General features: G+C 38.9%; 1 protein-coding gene across 3 annotated transcripts in view; it reads left to right on the top strand.

Annotated features, from left to right (window-relative positions):
* The window catches only part of CKAP5 (cytoskeleton associated protein 5), a 113,964-nt gene that overhangs the window by 23,077 nt on the left and 69,156 nt on the right, over positions 1-21,731 (top strand). The window contains exons 1-4 of one of the 3 annotated variants that reach the window (XM_047070626.1): positions 2,203-2,265; positions 18,364-18,457; positions 18,951-19,144; positions 20,846-21,052. In XM_047070626.1, coding sequence (XP_046926582.1) covers positions 18,401-18,457; positions 18,951-19,144; positions 20,846-21,052 — 458 coding nt within the window. In that variant the 5' untranslated portion in view covers positions 2,203-2,265; positions 18,364-18,400. Of the gene's footprint in view, positions 1-2,202; positions 2,266-2,441; positions 2,525-18,363; positions 18,458-18,950; positions 19,145-20,845; positions 21,053-21,731 lie in introns of those variants that run through there. The other 2 variants (XM_047070625.1, XM_047070624.1) reach the window with 2 other exon arrangements.

Here is a 21,731-nt window from a genome sequence, read left to right as displayed (position 1 = left end):
GCACAAGAAATCCCACCTTCCTTCTGTTTTTTTTTAAATTATGCTTGTGGATTGAAGTTTTTTTTAAGTTTATTTATTTATTTTGAGAGAGAGAGAGCACATGCACAAGTTGGGAGGTACAGAGAGAGAGAGAATCCCAAGCAGGCTCCACACAGTCAGCACGAGCCCCACACAGGGCTCAAACTCACACAGTGAGACATGACCTGAGCCGAAGTCGGTCGCTTAACTGACTGAGCCACCCAGGCGCCCCCCCCCCCCACACTCGACCTTCCTAATACATGAATTGTTATCATTTTCCTATGTTCTATATATAATTTTTACCAAATCATTCCCTAAACAGTTTCACATTCCCATGTTATGGAGAAGACTACTAACTGGTAGTTGAATTGTAAAGGTTTTACATGTCCAGTTTACTCTCTTCATGGTATAGTAAAGAAAAAAGCAGTAACCAAAATAAGATGGCCTATATTTAGACTATATTTGGTAAAATATCTAAGAATTATTCAGGAATATTTATATAAAATGTGTATTTGAGACAGATATAAATCTGTATAATAATAATAATAATAATCTTGAGCTCTCATGTCTGAGATCAAGCTGTACAGTCAGTGGATTTCTTTTCTCTCTAAATTTTTAATTCACTAACACGCATAGCACTGGGTGTTAGCCATTTGTGTGTGCGCATGCACACCTGTATTCACTGTGCTATGCTTATTGACGGTTGTCTGGACTCCTGTATCAAAGAAAGTGTTGGTCATAATTTTTGTGATAAATATTTATTGAATATTCATTTTGTATCACACTGGGAGTAAAGGGTGATTAAGATACATTCTAGCCCTTGCCCTTGAGGTGCTCACAATCTAATGGGGAGGCTGATCTGCAAACCATTACCCTCAGAATAGTGTGATATGCTTCCTGGGGATAGAATGAACGGTCTTAATTACCTAATTCAAAAGTATCATTCACAGTTAAATGCACTTTAAAGTGAGATTTTCTTGGCAGTTGAAAATCAGACTATTCTAATCTGAATCCATTTCTCTTACTGGCAGCCTGATCCTAGAATTCTCTAAGACCTTCAGAGACCTTCAGAATAGAAGTAACCTGTCTGTTCCCTAGTAAGCAGAGCAGTCTTGCCTGTCCTTTGGAATCCAAATTTTCACTTGAACCCATGTTTGAAATGGAGGATGTTATTAGGGCACTTAAAAAATGGTCTTTTGCCTCACTAAACTGATTCCCATACTTGTCTGGTGGTGGTTTAAGGCTTTAATAAGGTGTGTTTATTCAGCTAATATAGGCTTAATATATTCCTGACAGTATGAGACACAAAATGCAGTCGAACCTTGTAAACTGAGATTGAGGAAAAATTCTTCCTATGAAAAGAAAGTTAAAACCCACTGATAACCTATGGAGGGCTCAGAGACCATTACTTAACTCCAGAGATATTAATCCAGTTTCTACTACAGTTTTCTCAAGAACTCTTCATATTAAATTGCATGGCTGCACATCACAATTGTATTTGTGTGCAAGATTTCTTCATCTACGTGGACATGTGATGAATTCTTGGTCAGTTTTTGAATTCTTGTGCCAGTTCTTGGCACATTTTGCTCACGAGGAAAATGTTTTCCATTTCTCCTCCTATTGCCTTCCTACCCATCTTCTATCATTGTCTGGGATTTCCCCTGTGGTAGAGAAAGGGTGAGGTGGTGAATCAGTGCAGGCTGCCCAAATTCCTTTCTGGTTCTTTCAGTTGCCATTTGAAGAACACTAACTGCTCAAATTAGTGGAATAAGCATCTTACATAATGGGGGCTATATATTTACCCAGATACTTTGGCTATTGCCTGCAGCAATTTTTTTTTTTCCATCCCTGGAGGAGGGATTAGGATTGTGATAATAAGAACTGGTCACCTCCTTTGTTTCGGGAACGTTGCCTGTGTTGCCAACAAAAAAAGAGGCCCACCCAACCGGGGAGGAGTCTTTCTAGTTGGTCCTTCTTTTGCCTCATGCCTTGAAAACCCTGTGGGCTAGAAGCAGCACCCTGAGTCCTGCAGACCTCTGGACTAAGATGCGGCTCCTTTAAGCCTTCAGTGGGTGTTGGGAGGGGCACCGAGGTGGGGCGGGGACTCTGACTGAGAGCTCTGGGCCCCGCCCCTGGAGGAGGCGTTTCTCAGCAGCCCTCCGCACCAATGCCGCCACGGCCCGCCGGGTATTCCTGCTGATTCTGCTCGGACCATAGGGCCCCCAGACCTCTCCCTGCCCAGGGAGCGTAAGTGTCAAACTGCGGGCGGGGGTCAAGCATCCCGTGCCCGTGCCGGAAGTCCTGGTGGACAGTGCAGGGGACTTTCCTGGCCTATCAGAGGCTTAGGTGGCGAAAGAGCGTAAACAATGCCGGCTGCAGTGAGCTAAAGCCTGGGGCATCTGCTCTACTTCTGGGTGGTGACAGCGGCCCTAGGGTGCTTGTTTGGATATGCAGTGGTTGAGCTGTGTCCACGACCCGGCTTTGCCCCAGCCTGGTTCCTCTTGCGGTGAGGAGAGGTTTGCTTTTACTCGAGTGTAACCCCATTGAGCTGGATGGGTGGAGCTGGATCTAGTGTCCTGGGCCTTGGGTCCTTCGCCTGGGATTTGGAGACCTGGGTAGTTTAGGGATGAGTAAGCATTAGATTTTCAGGTACCTTGGTAGAGTTGAGCAGTAACTCTCCAAGTTGACCTAATTCACAGCCAGGTTTTAGCTTTCCAACTCCCCAGAGGCCTGTGTTGCTGTGGGTCCCTCTTTTGGAGACATTAACAGTGATCATCTGCTCCGGAGAGTTCAGTTAATCTTCTGTCCTGCTGATATGAATAGCAGGATGTGTAAGAGATCGCTCAGAGACAGCTCTTTATCCTTCAGAAGGAATTTATGAGAGGCTACCATCCCAGGACTAGGACAGCAAGCACACCCAAGTTTCCTGAGATAACTGCTAGTGAAGCAGTTCAGATTTCTGGAGAATACTCCAGCAAGAGGGTAACACTTGTCCTTGTTAATGGGAATTACCTGAGGGCAGTGAGGTTTTTAAATTTAGGGGGAAGGGTTTGTCTTTTTGTTACTGGTACTTAGAGATGAGCTTTTGTCTGGGTTGGCCAAGTAATAAAAATCTTAACTTTTCTATGACAGTTACATAATTGTTATGCTTCTTTAATCCATTTGTCCTTTCTATATAAGGTTTGAGTAAAGCTCTCTGGGCTTGCCTGTGTATTCTGTTTTATCCCTATTTCCCTGTTTTATAGTTCTTTTCTTTTCTTTCTTTTTTTGTTTGTTTTTTTTTTTTTTTTTTTTTTTTTTTTTTTTGAGTCTATTATCATACTTCATTGGTCATTCAAAGGAGTTGATTTTGGAGTGGACATTTTCTTCAAATTTCCCTCACACTTATTCTATGCTTCTGCAGTAGCATTTCCTTAACCAGAAGTGAGAGTCCAGGAATGGTAATCAGATCCAGATCTCATGTATTGTGATAGCGAAGAGCTTTTGTAGGTCAAGAGCTTGGGAATTAGCCATAAAATGGTTTCACTGCCATGGCTTCTTCCCAAGTAGAAAGCTGAAACAGCCTGTTTAGTAGCTTTATGATCATTCTTATAGACTGTCAAGTTAGAGGAACTTAAAAGGATACTCCAGTTGGACCCATGAATGGTACGGCCAAGTTGGTGGACTGAGAGAAAGGAGATCTAGGTTGTAGGCCCAGCTCTAACATTACTCATGACTTGATCTCTTGGTGCCTTACTTTTAGCTGATTGATGAATGAGAAAATGAAGATTGCTTGAGTCTATATGTTATAATAATATATACTTAATAGGTAATTTGTTATTTAATTGAATACTAAACTGAAAAATCGGTTCAAAATTTATTCTAAGTTCTACCTTTAATATGACCTTGGAAACATTTCTTAATCTCTAGTCTAAAAATAAACAATTACATCTAAACCTTTTCAGCAGCAGTGTGGATTATGTGGTATTTGAGCTCTTTGGAAGATGTTTTAGATACAGTAATATGTAAGATTATAATATTTCCATGGAATAGACTTATTTTAGCTGGCCTCCTTGCCTTTGCTTCTGTTTCATGCTAGTTGTAAAGGCTCCTGAGAGCTCTGAATAATTGAAAGTTATGAACGTTTGTAGTATGACTAGATTGAATGAGCCATAGCAAGCATCATATATAGTTCAAATTAATTTTATTAATGCTTCTCTTTGTTGGCAGTTTTATTTACTCTTAAAGCATCAAACCTTGTTATGCAATGACAACTCGGTTTCCTATGTCTGTGTTTATAAAATCCAGAATCCTCTGTTTAATCCTGGTGCCACATTTTCAGTCACTTGAAGATCATATTTCTCAAGTCTAAAACTAAACTCATCATATTCCTCACCTCTTCTCCATTCCCCAAAAATAAACAATACAGAACTCCCGACATTTTTATGTCATTGACACTACTGTTCTCCCAGTCACCTAGACTGGATCCTCCTACTAGACTCTAACTACTCCCACATCCTTATTTGCTAAGGTTTACGGATTCTCCTTCTTTAATGTAACTCCCTTCAGTCTCCCCTGCCCATCCTTTCCAGTCCTAAGACCCCTAATTCTGGCTCCTATTTATCTTTGTCCTGGAGTACTGTGATAATTTTCTAGCAAGAGTCTATTTTCTCTCCCTTCCAATCCATTCTACATAGATTTATCTTTCTGAAGTAGATAGGATCATGTCATTGCCCTGCTGCAGTCATCAGCATCTGCTGCTTAGCTTAATATTCAAGATTCTACATGACCTGACCCTCGTCTACCTCTCTGGTCTTAGACTATGGTAAATGGAGCCATTCATTGTTCTTTGAACATGTTCTGTACTTTTCTGTCTCAAGACTTTCCCTTTCTTATTTTCTCAGCCTAGAATATCTCCTCTTCTACATCTGTTTGTTTGTCTGTTTTTTTGGAAATCCCACCTTTCATTAATCACTGAGTTCAGATACCATCCTTTCTGTGAGATTTTCGCTGACCATACCTCACTTACTGGTGGTTAATCCTGTCTTAGGGAGGCCTGGGTGGCTCAGTTGGTTGAGCATCCAACTTCGGCTCAGGTTATGATCTCACAGTCAATTCGAGCCCTGCATCAGGCTCTGTGCTGACAGCTCAGAGCCTGGAGCCTGCTTCGGATTCTGTCTCCCTCTCTCTCTGCCCCTCCCTGGCTCATGCTCTGTTCTCTCCCTCAAAAATGAATAAACGTTAAAAAAAAAATTTTTTTTTAATCCTGTCTTAGAACTCCCATAATCCTTATTTATCCCTTGCTTAAAGCAGTTTCCACACATAATATATTTTGTATTATGATTATTTGTTTAAACTTCTTACTTGCACTCCTGTGAACTTAGGCACCCATAGGAAAATTCAGTGAATGTGAATGCTTTAGGTAAAATTGGAACCTCTTAACCTCTGCAGCCAACATATGCACATGTAAAATGATCAGTAGCTTTAACGTATCATTTTTTTAAAGTTTATGTATTTATTTGGAGAGAGGGAGCAAGCGAGAGAGAGCGAGAGCATGAGTAGGAGAGGGGCAGACAGAATCCCAAGCAGATTCCACACTATCAGCGTGGAGCCCGATGTGGGGCTTGAACTCACGATTCATGAGATCATGACCTGAGCTGAAACCAAGAGTCAGACACTTAACCGACTGAGCCACCCAGGCACTCCAACAAATCATTCTTATCTCCTAAGGACTTCTGTAGTAAACTTTGTTAGTTTCTTTTTTTTTTTTTAAACAGTTTTAATGAAATATAATTTGCATATCACTCACCCATTTTGAAGTGTACAATTCTGTGGCTTTTAGTATATTTCTAGATTTGTGCAGTCATCACCACAGTTTTAGAACATTTTCATTGCCCCAAAAAGAAATCCCACACTCTTGGGGCGCCTGGGTGGCTCAGTCGGTTGAGCAACCGACTTCGGCTCAGGTCATGATCTCAGAGTTTGTGAGTTCAAGCCCCGCGTCGGGCTCTGTGCTGACAGCTCAGAGCCTGAAGCCTGCTTCTGATTCTGTGTCTCCCTCTCTCTCTGTCCCTCCCCTGCTCATGCTCTATCTCTGTCTCAGAAATAAATAAATAAATAAATAAATAAATAAATAAATAAATAAATAAATAAAAGAAATCCCACACTCTTTAGCCATTACCCTTTTGATAGCCCCAAACACCTCACTCGTAGGCAACCACTGATCTACTTTTTACTTCTATAGACTTGCCTATTCTGGACATTTCATGTAAATGGAATCATACAATATGTGGTTCTTTGAAACTGACTTTTTTTAGTATAATGTTTTCAAGGTGATAAAATACATATACCATAAAATTTACCATCTTAACCATTTTTAAGTATGCAGTTCACTGGTATCAGATTCCATATCAGATTATGTTGTTCAACCATCACCACCATCCATTTCCATAATTTTTTTCATTTGGAAAACTGAAACTTTACACCCATTGAACATACCCCAATCCATCTGTTCACTGGCAGAAACCCTTCTGCTTTCTGTCTCTCTGATTTTGACTGTCTCATTTAAGTGGAATGATCTTTGTGGCTGGTTTATTTCACTTTAGCATAATGGCCTCAGGGGTCATCCAGATTATAGCATATGTCAGAATTATTTCTTTTTTAAGGCTAAATAATATTCCATTGTATGTGTAAACCACATTTTGCTTGTCCACTCACCCAGTGATGAACACTTGAGTTGCTTCCACATTTTAGCTATTGTGCATAATGCTGCTATGAAATGAACATGGGTGTACAAAATATGTCTTTGAGACCCTGCTTTCAATTCTTTTGGGCATATATACCCAGAAGTAGAATTGCTGGAACATATGGTAATTCTGTTTTTAATTTTTTGAAAAAGTGCCATAGTGTTTTCCACAGCAGCTATACCATTTTACGTTCTTTTTTTTTTTTTTTTTTTAATGTTTATTTATTTTTGAGAGAGAGAGACAGAATGTGAGCTGGGGAGGGTCAGGGAGAGTGGGAGACACAGGATCTGAAGCAGTTTCCAGGCTCTGAGCTGTTAGCACAGAGCCTGATATGGGGCTCGAACTCTTCGAACTGTGAGATCATGACCTGAGCCGAAGTCGGACACCCAACCAACTGAGCCACCCAGGTGCCCCCCCCCCCGTTTTATATTCTTAACAACAGTGTACAGAGGTTTCAGTTGCTCCACATCCTTGCCAACAATTGTCTTTTTGTTTTGTTTTGTTTTGTTTTGTTTTGATAGTAGCCATCCTAATAGATGTGAGGTGGAATCTTAAAATTTTGATTTACATTTCCCTAATGATTAGTAATGTTAAGCATCTTCTCATGTGCCTATTAGCCATTTGTAGATCTTCTTTGGAGAAGTGTCTAGTCAAGTCCTTTGCCCATTAAAAAATTTTTTTTAAGTTTATTAATTTCTTTTGATAGAGAGCATGTACGTGCATGTGTGCAAGCAAGCAGGGGAGGGGCAGAGAGAGGGAGAGAATCCCAAGCAGGTGTGGGGCTCCACATGGGGCTCCATCTCAGGAACTGTGAGATCATGACCGGAACCAAAATCGAGTCAGACTCCTGACTGACTGAGCCACCCAAGTGTCCCCTTTGCCCATTTTTTAATTGGGTTGTTTGTTGTTGAGTTTTAGGAGTTCTTTATAGTACTTCATTTCTTTTTATTATTGAATAATATTTCATTGTGTGGATTTTCCATATTCATCAATGGATGGACATTTGGATGGCTCCCATTCTTTGGCTATTGTGAATGTTAGTTTGGTTTGTTTGCTGTGTATATTGAAAACAGTACTACATTCCTCTAAAGAAATCATTCAGGCCTTTAACTTATGTGACTTTTCATGAAATCATTACCTTTAATTTTACATGTGTTCTATTTTATACTGACTCTGAGGTTCCTCTTCATTACTTCCTGTATATGTTCTGGATGTTCCCAAGGTTTTTATTTTCCTTTGTGACAATGACTATTTAAAATTTGCAGAGTTCAGCTTTCAAGCAGTGGTCACTTTAAAGACCACTTCCCCAAATGTTCTAGAATTATAGAAATTTAGAATGAATATGAACTATAGCCATTGTAGTCTAGCATCCTTTTGTTTTTTATTAATCTCAAGGAAAGTTTTTTTGTTTTGTTTTGTTTTGTTTTGTTTTGTTTTGTTTTGTTTTGTTTTTTGATCAGTTAGTAGAGCCATCTCTCAATGGAATAAGAGCTTTCAGGGGTAAGGGTTGGACTGCATGAATAATCCCAAATTACAATTAAAACTGTAGTCATTCCTTTCTTATCCAAAGGCAGGTTAACAGTGTTTTAAGGCCCAATTGGGTAGGTAGGCTTGATTATTAGAGGCAGCTGCTGATTAGGGATGATTTCCCCCTTACCAGCTAACTGTATTTTAAATTTCTCTAAGTTACCTATGTCCTTTTGAAAGAGTCAAATAAACTTGTTTTTCACATTATGCTCATTTACTCTTATATTTTCTTTCTTTCTTTCTTTCTTTCTTTCTTTCTTTCTTTCTTTCTTTCTTTCTCCTTCCTTCCTTCTTTTCTTTTCTTTTCTTTTCTTTTCTTTTCTTTTCTTTTCTTTCTTTTTTGTCTTTATATCTTAACTGAATTAGGTAAGGGGTGCTTGGTGGCTCAGTTGGTTAAGCGTCAGACTTCAGCTCGGGTCATGACCTTGCAGTTCATGGGTTCGAGTCCCCCATCAGGCTCTGTGCTGACAGCTCAGAGCCTAGAGCCTGCTTTGGATTCTGTGTCTCCCTTCCTTCTGCCCCTCCCCGCTCACCCTCTTTCTTTCTCTCAAAAATAAATAAAAACATTAAAAAAAAAAAAAGAACTGGGTTAGGTAATCACCAAAATAAATCATATTATTTATAAAGGTTGAATAGTTTTCACTATAGATCGTCTAGAAACCATATGTAGATAAATTTTAAGAAATTCACCAAACTAGCATTCAAGAAATCTCTTCTAGGCCAGTCTCTCCTACTTAAGTGACCTGGGTAAGACATTGAACCTTTATTTCCATATATGTAAAAAGAGGATAATTATATTCGCTTTATCCCATGTTGTTCTTTGAGCATTGTGAGGATAGAGATTATTAAGACAAAAAGTTCTTGCTCAAGAGAATCTTACAGGTTAGGAAGAAAGAGCTCATAACTTAGAATAATAGAAAAAAGAAAGAAAACCCAATAAGGTAATAAAACAGTGTGCTTGCATTTACATTGTGAAATGCATAGAAGCAATTAAATATCTTCCTCACTAGATCCTCACATAAGAAAATTATTGTAAAAATACTTGTAAAATATAAAGTATTATTGAAATATAGATTGGTAGTAACTGTTTTAGGTAGAGACTTTGGGACTGTTGTAAACAGTGCCCTAAAGTCTTTGAAAGTAAAGAGCTTTCATGTGACCATAAGACTTAGAAGGTTGCGGGGCGCCTGGGTGGTGCAGTCGGTTGAGCGTCGGACTTCAGCCAGGTCACGATCTCGCGGTCCGTGAGTTTGAGCCCCGCGTCAGGCTCTGGGCTGATGGCTCAGAGCCTGGAGCCTGTTTCCGATTCTGTGTCTCCCTCTCTCTCTGCCCCTCCCCCGTTCATGCTCTGTCTCTCTCTGTCCCAAAAATAAATAAACGTTGAAAAAAAAAAATTAAAAAAAAAAAAAAGATTTAGAAGGTTGTGTAGACCAAGAGATTTTAACCTGGGGTTGAAATTCAGGGACTCTATGAACTTGGAAGGAAAAATAATTGCATCTTTATTCTTACTAACCATCTAACTGAAATTTTAGCATTTTCTTCAGTGAAGAATGTAGGCCATAAGCCACAATAATGTTAGAATGACCTGTGTATTTGTTACCAATAGAAGTAATTTTCATAATCACATTATGTGATATAGTATATCAAAATATTTTTGTCCAATATAACTTCAAAATTATAGTAATACACCTGCTGCTACATTTTATTTAATGTATGGAGAAGTTCATTTAAAATGTCATTCACATTTTAAAGTAAATATTTTGATAAAATGTAATTAACAATTATGTTTCAAAATTCTTTGACATAATCTTACATATTTTATGCATTAAAAAATATTCTGAAGAAGGTGTCTGTGACTTTACCAGAGGCCTATGGCACAAAAAAGAACCCCTTTTGTACGCTGTTTTTTTTAATGTTTTTATTTTACTTTTGAGAGAGAGACAGAGCATGAGCAGGGGAGGGGCAGAGAGAGAGGGAGACACAGAATCCAAACCAGGGGCTCTGGGCTCTGAGCTGTCAGCACAGAGTCCGATGCAGGGCTCAAACTCACGAGCCGTGAGATCATGACCTGAGCCAAAGTCAGATGCTCATCCGACTGAGCCACCCAGGGCCTCCTCCCCCCGCTTTTGTACATTCTTAAGACAAAGTGGCATGTACATGTATTAATTCCATTTTACCTTTAAGAAGGAAAGATGGATAGTCTTGCCATCCTCAGGTGCAGGCCACCATCATCTTTGATTTAGATCACTGTATTCTAACTGGTTTCCCTCCATTGTTACTGCCTTCCAAAGCATTCTTTACATTGCTTTTTACATGTACAACATATGGTCTTCAAAAAATGTAAATTTGGGGGCACCTGGATGGCTCAGTTGGTGAAGCATCCGACTTTTGATTTCAGCTCAGATCATGATCTCATGCTTCATGAGATCGAGCCCTGCATCAGGCTCTGCACTGATGTCACGGAGCCTGCTTGGGATTCTCTGTCTTCCTCTCTCTCTGCCCCTGCCCCCTTCAAAATAAATAAAACATTTTTTAAAATGTTCAAAAAAATGCAAGTTCGACAGCATATGTAATATTTCCTATTTAGAATTCTTCAAAGTTTCGTTTTACATTTAGGATAAAGTCCAAATTCCTTAACATTGCTCACAAGGTCTTCCAGGGTCTGATCTTGACTTACTTTCTAGCCTGACTTTATATCCTTTTACTTTCTGTGTTGCATTTTATACTTTAGCCTTGCTGAACTTTGTTCAGATCCTCAAACCACCATAATAAAAGAAGTTAGGTGCTATGGCAGTTTCTAAACCACTATCTCCATTTCTGTACTTGTCTCTGAATGATACGTTTGTGATCCAGTACAGTCCTTTGTACCACATTTTGAGTAGTTTTGAACTATAGTACACACACACGGATGAATTTTACAAATGAAATATTGAATGAAAAAAGTAAGTCATGGAAGACAACACACAGATAATATTTTTCTAAAGCTAACAAACAAGCAGTTAATTTTGTTGTTTAGGGATGTGTGACTGTGACTATGGCGTAGAACTAAACGAACTCCAGGAAAATGTTTCTGTGGGAGAAGGATGGAGTAGGAAAGAAATGCCCAGGTGAAGTAATAATAATGGTAGTGTTCTGTTGTTTTTTTTTTTTTTTAGTTTATTTATTTATTTTGAGAGAGAGCACAAGCAGGGGAGGAGCAGAGAGAGAGGGAGAGAGAGTATCGCAAGCAGGCTCTGCGCAGTCAACGCAGAGCCCAACATAGGCTCAAACCCACGAACCAACAAGATCACAACCTGAGCTGAAATCAAGAGTCAGACACTTAACCAACTTAGCCACCCAGGCACCCCAATAATGGTAGTGTTCTAATTTTTAGATTGGGTGTTAGGTCAATGGGTCAATTTTATTGTAATGCTTCCTAACTCACAAACTGTATAGATTTTCTTATAGATGTAAAAAATTAAATTCTAAAGTTAATTTTAAAATGAAAATAATTAGGGAAGAAAACTAGCGGATAAGGCCTTTTTTTTTTTCTTAATATATCAATCCTGCAAGAAGACCAACACGAAGAGCAGGAGTCCCCAGTGCCACATACATAACACTATATCCATTATTTCAATGGCTGGGGAAGTTTGGGTATGAAGCACGCCTTTCTTTTTAATAGAAAGCAAAACCATAAACACCAACTTTCAAAAACTCAGGCAATAAAGTAGTAGAAGCCATTTCAGAATATATAACACAATGGCATCTAAATTTTACATGAGGCAGTTGGGTTAGATATTCTTTTTCTTAATGGTTTCTAAAAAGCAACCAACAAGAAAAAAAGAAAAAGTATTGCAGTAAACTTACAGAATACTGAAAGATACTGACAGTTCACATTCTCTTGGTTAGAAAATGTGTTGAAAGCTTTCATTGAGTGTTTCTCTTTTTAAAAAGTCAGATAGGAGAGATTGCTTTTGCAGCTCAAACTTATGCCAAGAAAATAACTTTAGAAGTTTTTAACCCAGGCTGCACATTAAAATCACCTGAGAACTTACAAATTTTTTTTATTGAGATGAAATTCACATTACATAAAATTAACTCTCTTAAAGTGAACAATTCAGTTGCATTTTGAATACTCACAGTGTTGTGTCAGCACCATCTCTTTCTAGTTTCAAAACATTTCCATCACACTACAGTAAAACTCCTTACCCATTAAGCAGTTTCTTCCTATTCCTTCTCTTTCTCCAACCCCTGGTACCCCATAGTCTGCATTCTGTCTCTAAGGATTAATCTACTATAGATATTTCATATAAGTGGAATTCTACAATATGGGATCTTTGTGTTTGGTTTCTTTCACTTAGCATCATGTTTGTGAAGTTCAGCCATGTGGTAGCCTGTATCAGTACTTCATTCCCTTTTATGGATGAATAATCATTGTACTTACACACCAGAATTTGTTTATTCATCCATTGATGGACATTTGGGCTGTTTATTGGCCCAGGTTACTAGTACTGCTATGAATATGCACGTACATGTACTTGTTGGAATACCTGTTTTCAATTCTTTGGGTATATACCCAGGAGTAGAATTGCAGAGCCATATGATAGTTCTATGTTTAACTTTTTACAGAACTACCAAATGTTTTGTTTTACTTGGTGCTTGTACTATTTTCTGTTCCCTTGGGGAACTCTAAAAATACACAGATCTAATAATTTTTATTGTATTTTACAAACATATTTGTGTATAATTACTTAAAAATGTTAAAACAATTTATTTATTTTTAAATTTACATCCAAGTTACTTAGCATATAGTGCAACAATGATTTGAGGAGTAGATTCCTTAATGCCCCTTACCCATTTAGCCCATCCCCCTCCCACAACCCCCCAGCAACCCTCCGTTCTCTATATTTAAGAGTCTCTTATGTTTTGTCCCCCTCCCTGTTTTTATACTATTTTTGTTTCCCTTCCCTTATGTTCATCTGTTTTGTATCTTAAATTCCTCATTATGAGTGAAGTCGTATGATCTTTGTCTTTCTCTAATTTCACTTAGCATGATACCCTCTAGTTCCATTCACGTAGTTACAAATGGCAAGATTTCATTCTTTTTGATTGCCGAGTAATGCTCCACCATATATATATACACACCACATCATCTTTATCCATTCATCCATCGATGGACATTTGGGCTGTTTCCATACTTTGGCTGTTGTTGATAGCGCTGCTATAAACATTGGGGTGCATGTGCCCCTTTGAAACAGCATGCCTGTATCCCTTGGATAAATACTTAGTAGTGCAGTTGCTGGGTCATAGGGTAGTTCTATTTTTAATTTTTTGAGGAACCTCCGTACTGTTTTCCACAGTAGCTGCACCAGTTTGCATTCCCACCAGCGGTGCAAAAGAGATCCTCTTTCTCCTCATCCGGTGGTATCATTGTGGTTTTGATTTGTAGTTCCCTGATGATGAGTGATGTTGAGCATTCTTTCGTGTGTTGGTTGGCTATCTGGATGTCTTCTTTGGAGAAGTGTCTATTCATGTCTTTTGCCCATTTCTTCACTGGATTATTTGTTTTTTGGGTGTTGAATTTGATAAGTTCTTTATAGATTTTGGATACTAACCCTTTATCTGATATGTCGCTTGCAAACATCTTCTCCCATTCTATCGGTTGCCTTTTAGTTTTGCTGATTGTTTCCTTCGCTGTGCAGAAGCTTTTTATTTTGATGAGGTCCCAGTAGTTCCTTTTCGCTTTTGTTTCCCTTGCCTCTGGAGACGTGTTGAGTAAGAAGTTGGTGCGGCCGAGGTCAAAGAGGTTTTTGCCTGCTTTCTCCTCTAGGATTTTGATGCTTCCTGTCTTACGTTTAGGTCTTTCATCCATTTTGAGTTTATTTTTTTGTATGGTATAAGAAAGTGGTCCAGGTTCATTCTTCTGCATGTCACTGTCCAGTTTTCCCAGCACCATTTGCTGAAGACACTATCTTTATTCCATTGGATAGTCTTTCCTGCTTTGTCAAAGATTAGTTGGCTATACGTTTGGGGGTCATTTCTGGGTTCTCTTTTCTGTTCCATTGATCTGAGTGTCTGTTTTTGTGCCAGTACCATACTGTCTTGATTACAGGTTTGTAATACAGTTTAAAGTCCAGGATTGTGATGCCTTTGGTTTTCTTTTTCAAGATTGCTTTGGCTGTTCGGGGTCTTTAGTGGTTCCATCCAAATTTTAGGATTGTTTGTTCTAGCTCTGTGAAGAATGCTGATGTTATTTTGATAGGGATTGCTTGAAAGTTTTAAAAAGATTGTCATTAAAGAGTTTGAGAAGCATGGCATAGTTCATTCTTTTTCATTGCCATATAATATTGCACTCAGTGAATATTCCACTATTATTCATTCTCTTTTTGATGAACCTGTGAAGTGTTTTCAACTTTTGGCTTTTATGAACAACATTGCTATGAATATCTTGTATAGATCTTCTAGTGCAGGGGGCATCAATTTCTAGGGTATGTATACCTAGGAATGAAGTAGAATATGTGCATCTTCAACTTAGGTAATGCCATACTACTTTACAAACTGCTGTACTACTTTATCTCCCACCATTGCTGCAGAATTGCTATTAAGGTTTGACTCATACTCCAAAGCACACTGCTATTGTTTCTCAGGGTTCTGGGGGTTTTGGAGAGAAGTCTTAATAAAAGTTCCATGTTCTCTAATAAACTTAAGTCTTTGAGTATACAGCTTTCACTGGGATATTCCCTACTTTTTTATGGGAGGGAACAAGTTGTGAAGAGGCGTAGATTTTGAATTTTTAATGTGATCCAGTTCTGTTGTTTTAGGCAAATTATTTAAACTTTATGAGCCTAGTGTGTAACAGAGAGAATGTCTTTCTTTCATGTAGTTGTTGTTGGTACAAAGTGAGTCAACATGTTTAAAAAATACTTCACACAGTACCCAATTCATAGCAGACACCGTCAAGGTATACATTAAACAAATATTTATTGAAGGTATATTTTATGTCAGACTGGGACTGGGGATGGAGAGATAAACAATATCCTTATACATTATATAAAATGCTGAAAAATTGGAAACAAATGTCCACCGTCAAGATTGGTAATTTTGGTACATTTATAAAATGGCATGCTATACAACCTTTAAACATCACGTTCTCGGGGCACCTGGGTGGTTCAGTTGGTTGAGCGTCCGACTTTGGCTCAGGTCATGATCTCAAGGCTCGTGGGTTGGAACCCTGCACCAGGCTCTGTGCTGACAGCTCAGAGCCTGGAGCCTGCTTTGGATTCTGTGTGTGTGTGTGTCTCTCTCTGTGCCTCTCCCCTTCTCCTGCTCTGTCTTTCTCAAAGATAAACATAAAAAAAAAATTTTTTTTAAACATCATGTTCTCAAACATGGGAAAATGTTCGTGGCTATATGAGAAAAAGATTCCAAGAGGATTATACTTGTCTTTTTCATATAATTTATACATTGCATGTTTGTTGAAAAAACTCTGAAAGAATTCAAGTGGATGTACATTTCAGTGCTCATCATGGTTAATAATTGGTGGTAGAATTGTGGAGTTTTTTAAATGTTTATTTAGAGAGCACATGCATGCACAAGCAAGGAAGAGGCAGAGAAAGAGAAGGAGAGAATCCCAAGCAGGCTCCGCACTGTCAGCACAGAGCCCAGCTCAGGGCTTGATTCCATGAAGCATGAGATCATGACCTGAGCCAAAATCAAGAGTCAGATGCTTAACTGAGCCACCCTGGTAAACCTAAAATTGTGTTTTATTTTTTTATTTTTTTTATTAAAAAAATTTTTTTAGGTTGTTTATTTTGAGAGAGACAGAGGTAGCATGAGTGGGGGAGGGGCAGAGAGAGAAAGAGAGAGAGAATCCTAAGCAGGCTTTGCGCTGCTAGCACAAAACGCGACTCGGCTTGAACTCATGAAACCGCGAGATCATGACCTGAGCTGAAACCAAGGATCAGACCCTTAACCAACTGAGCCATTCAGGTGCCCCTAAAATTGTGTTTTAATACTTTTCTTCCTTATGTAGTTTCTGTACTTTCCAGATTTTCTACAGTTGACATATATTACTTTTATAATCAGAAAAAAAGTTGTTATCAGGGCACTTGGGTGGCTCAGTTGGTTTAGTGTCTGACTCGATTTCAGCTCAAGTCATGATCTCATGGTTTGTGGGATTGAGCCTCTGGTTGGGCACTGCTCTGACAGTGGGAAGCCTGCTTGGGATTCTCTCTCGCCCTCTCTCTGCCCCTCCCCCACATGCACATACACACATTCTCTCTAGAATAAAAAAAAAAAAAAGAGGGGCGCCTGGGTGGCGCAGTCGGTTAAGCGTCCGACTTCAGCCAGGTCACGATCTCACGGTCCGTGAGTTCGAGCCCCGCGTCGGGCTCTGGGCTGATGGCTCAGAGCCTGGAGCCTGTTTCCGATTCTGTGTCTCCCTCTCTCTCTGCCCCTCCCCCGTTCATGCTCTGTCTCTCTCTGTCTCAAAAATAAATAAAACGTTAAAAAAAAAAAAAAAGGTGTTATCTAAATGAATAGCATAAAGCTTTTAGAGGAATGTTGCATATAAAGCTAACTAAAAAGGGATATAAAGTTTATAAAAATATAGTTCATTCAGGGATTTAATTTTTTTTTAATGTCTATTTTTGAGAGAGAGAGAGAGACAGAGTGCAAGCAGGGCAGGGGCAGAGAGAGACGGAGACACAGAATTGGAAGCAGCCTGCAGTCTCTGAGCTGTCAGTACAGAGCCTGACACAGAGCTCAAACTCAGGAGCCATGAGTTCATGACCTGAGCCAAAGGCAGACACTTAACTGACTGAGCCACCCAGGCAACCCTAATTTTTACTATTTTATATAATCATATTGTCTAGAGTTACATAGAGAGCTGGGTAACATTGAGATTTTTTCATAATGACTATTGTCTGAAAGAATTTTAGGTTAATAGTTATAAGTATGACTTTCTTTGAAACTCTTTTCTCGCATTTTATTTTATTTATTTTTTTTTAATGTTTTTTTAAATTTATTTTTGGGACAGAGAGAGACAGAGCATGAACGGGGGAGGGGCAGAGAGAGAGGGAGACACAGAATCGGAAACAGGCTCCAGGCTCTGAGCCATCAGCCCAGAGCCTGACGCGGGGCTCGAACTCACAGACCGTGAGATCGTGATCTGGCTGAAGTCAGACGCTTAACCGACTGCGCCACCCAGGCGCCCCTTTTCTCGCATTTTAAAGGCCAAGTAGCTCTTCAGTTTTATTCTGGCTTTGTTATATATCTAGGAATTTCCCATTTGGGAAAATATATAATCATTTGTTTTTAAAACACCTATCCATCCTTTCTAGATTCATTTAGATTTTTTTTTTCAGTTTTGATTTAGTTTGTTTGCTTCTTTTAAGTAAGCTTGTCCCTCCTAGTGCCTGGGTGGCTCAGTCAGTTGACCATCCGACTTCAGATTGGGTCATGATCTCATGGTTCATGAGTTCGAGTGTAGCATTGGGCTCTGCGCTGACAATGCAGAGCCTGCTTGGGATTCTCTTTTTCTGCCCCTCCCCCACTGTCTCTCTCTCAAATGAATAAACTAAAAAAAAAAAAAAGCAAGCTCTACACCCAATGTGAGGCTTAAACTCATGACCCTGAGATCAGGAGTTGTGTGCTCTACCCACTGAACTAGCCAAGTGCCCATATGTAGGTTTTTGTTTTTAATTTTTAAAAATCTTTTATTTATTTTTGAGGGAGAGAGTCTGTGAGCAGGAGAGGAACAGAAAGAGAGGGAGACAAAGAATCTGAAGCAGGCTTGAGACTCTGAGCTGTCAGCACAGAGCCCGACACGGGGCTCCAACCCAAGAACCATGAGATCATGACCTGAGCCAAAGTCAGACACTTAACCAGCTGAGCCACCCAGGCGCCCCTTTGTGTAGATTTTTTTTCTAGTAACTTTTTTCTTTCACTTTTTAAAGATTCTGTTAATGGAATTAAATGGGCATTTGACCAAAAAATGAGCTTTTTTACTCTTGTTGGTGCTTGCATGATAAAATAATAGTCTCAGAAAAATCATTTTGTCTTACAAGACTGCTTGATGGTTAGATTTACTAGGTACTGATTTTTGTCTGACTAGGAATTACTCTTAATTCTGAGGAGAAACTGGAAGCACAATGGGAGATGACAGTGAGTGGATGAAACTGCCGGTTGATCAAAAATGTGAACACAAGGTAAGACTTTTCTAGAGCTCAGATTTTAGTGTCATTGGCTTGTTTTGTGAGCACTCCCACGTTACAGTATAGTATAGAGCTGCCTAATGATTACACAATACAACCGAGAAACAACATGCTTTGGAGATTAGGCAGTTTAAGCAGGGTGATTTTTCATTTTTGAATTGTTACATCTTTAATTACAAATTACGTATTACACGGAAGTAAAAACTAACACTTGGATACAAAGTGAGATAGACTTATAGCGGCCTGTTAGGAATTCTGGATGGCCTTGGAAGAATATTGCAAATATTAAACACTTATAAGAAAGAGTTTATTAGCTAATTCTCTTTGAAAACTCTGAATTTCTTAAACTCCTTTTTTGTTTCTAATCATGGGGTCCTTTGTTCAAATTACTTGGTATAGGGTAGTCATTCCCCGCCCCCCAACTTCTCCAATTAACAGTAGATAATCTCATTAAATTGTATTTTGTTTCAAAATACTTTTCTTTTAGCTCTGGAAAGCAAGGTTAAGTGGATATGAAGAAGCCCTGAAGATCTTCCAGAAAATAAAGGATGAAAAGAGCCCAGAATGGTCCAAATTTTTAGGACTGATCAAAAAATTTGTGACTGATTCCAATGCAGTGGTTCAGCTGAAAGGGTTAGAAGCTGCACTTGTGTATGTTGAAAATGCCCATGTAGCAGGAAAGTAAGTAGTTTTTCCAACTCTTCTGGTAAAAACCCTTGTCTGGTACTATGTGGGTTAAGTTATGTATATTTGTGGGTCATTGTCCTTCGTTATTAGCACTTTTGGAAGATAATCATTTTCTTACTTCATAGCTCCTTGATACTTGTTTTTCATTCGGGTTTTATCTGCTCTCAGAAATCTAAATAGTACATGAGATCTCTAAAGAGGCAAATTAGAAGTCTTGAGTTTTTTATCTTAAGGTTTGATGAACAAGTGAATTTCCTTTTGAGCCTTTTGTAATGGGAATTACTTTAAACTAGAGAGAAAATCTCAAGTAACTTGTAGAAGAAACTGGAAGGTGTTAGGAAAGGAATTACCAGAATTTCACTGAAAACATTTGGGCATTACAAAAATTTCTTTATACAAAGCTTCCCGGCTAGGTGATCTTAGAAACACACCTTTCTTTCTGTGGTCATTAGGCATTTTTCTCTTTTCGGAGAGGTGGTGCTAAACTTCCATGGCTCCTGGCCCATTTGACTTGAGTTGTAGATGATAGAGGTTTCTGATCACCCACTCTCTCATACCTCATAGACCTGGTTTTCTAATGGTATCTCGATGTCATTGAAAGGAGCCCTCCGTACAAGAAAAAGGAGGGGGGAACCCTCTACTTAAGTGCACAAGAAATAAATACTTGACTTCAAAGATGATATACCATCGATCTGACAGTTTTGTTACCAGCATCACTGTGTTTCCCTTGCCATTAGTGGGACCATTCCTTTTTTTTACTTTAGTTTTGATTTTCAGTGGTCTAGGTTTTATTTAATTTAGAAGAGACACACAGCAGTTAAGTTACTATAAAGTCTTGCCAAGGAGTTAGGAGCAGCCTTTTGTTTAAAGGCTCTGTGAAGAAATTCTCTTGTTCTAAGAAATGTTTAAAATGACCTTTTAAAAATTTTTCATTCCCTCCGTGAAGAAATTCTCTTGTTCTAAGAAATGTTTAAAATGACCTTTTAAAAATTTTTCAAAAAAGCAACAACTCTGTAATCCTATTTTTGTGAAATATATCTGTATATATGTATTATCTATCTGTCTGTCTGTCTGTCTCTCTATCTATTTTCTATGCATATAGAGGGATAGATCTGGAAGGATGGATACCAAATAGCTGAAAGTAGTTTTCTCTGGGTAATGGGATTTCAAGGGATTTTTGCTTTCTTGTTCGACTTTTCCTATATTTATAAACAGAAACTGTGGTTCTGTGTCATTGCCTGGTGTGATACATCTTAAACTTTTATGATTTGCATTAAGTTTATCTTTCATGTTCTTAAACATAAATTTAAAAAATTAGAAACTCGGGGCGCCTGGGTGGCGCAGTCGGTTAAGCGTCCGACTTCAGCCAGGTCACGATCTCACGGTCCGTGAGTTCGAGCCCCGCGTCGGGCTCTGGGCTGATGGCTCAGAGCCTGGAGCCTGTTTCCGATTCTGTGTCTCCCTCTCTCTCTGCCCCTCCCCCGTTCATGCTCTGTCTATCTCTGTCCCAAAAATAAATAAATGTTGAAAAAAAAAATTAAAAAAAAAAAAATTAGAAACTCGTTTACTTTGTTTCTAAACATCTTAAAAAGTATTTGTCATTGCCCCCCACCCCCATGATCTTTTCCAGCTCTTTCTACTGAAGTGTGTTTTTGTGTGTGTGATGGTGGTGGTGTTTTGTATTCTGTATTACAGAACCACAGGAGAAGTTGTGTCAGGTGTCGTAAGTAAAGTGTTCAACCAGCCCAAAGCCAAAGCCAAGGAGCTAGGCATTGAGATTTGTCTGATGTACATAGAGATTGAGAAAGGAGAGGCTGTGCAAGAAGAGCTCCTAAAAGGCCTGGACAACAAGAACCCCAAGATTGTAGTGGCCTGCATAGAGACACTGAGGAAAGCCTTAAGGTAAGATGTTTTGCTTTGGTTCTGTTAACTAGAATATCTCAATTGCGTTTGAGTTCCTGGCTTAAACGGAAATGAAAACTGCTGGACTTGACTTGGCATGGCACACCAGCCAGGAAAATTGACCTGGGAAAGCTAAAGTCATTCCTCAAGTGTGGTGCTTTCTATTCAGTAGTTTTAGCCTTCAAGTGGTGTTGCATAGTCATTTTATCTAAATCCCCTTCTAATGAAGATGAACAGGGAATGTTTCTGACCTGTTCTCCAATTATGAATTGGCCTTTTTGAGGAAAAACTCCTTAGAATGTTTAAGCAGCTCTTCTTTTGTTATCCCCAAGCATATATTTATGTACTTTGGAATATTGGCTAAAGACAGTTTATTAGCTAAAGCAAACTTTGTTCAGATGCCTTTTTAGTAAAGTAGAAGGAAATGCTATATGCCTTTAAACAGAAGCACAGCAATAACAAATAGAAAATAACTTTTACCCTTATGTAATAAGTTATTTTCAACACTAGAATGAAGTTTTTCATGAATGAGATCTCTTTCAGGACCAAGTGGCTATAATTTGCTATGGAAATCTGAACACTAGTTTGTTCTGATTTGGCAATCCTTCCAATCTGACATCCTGTCTCCAATGCTGTCCACATGAGAAGCTTTAGAAAGTTCAGTTATAGTGAAATCCTG

This window comes from Lynx rufus, unplaced genomic scaffold (genome assembly GCF_022079265.1).
Source record: "Lynx rufus isolate CCGP_SWC_20201006 ecotype Redwood Valley unplaced genomic scaffold, mLynRuf1.p SCAF_9, whole genome shotgun sequence".
Lineage (NCBI taxonomy): Eukaryota > Metazoa > Chordata > Mammalia > Carnivora > Felidae > Lynx > Lynx rufus.
This window is presented reverse-complemented; position numbering and strand designations above follow the sequence as displayed.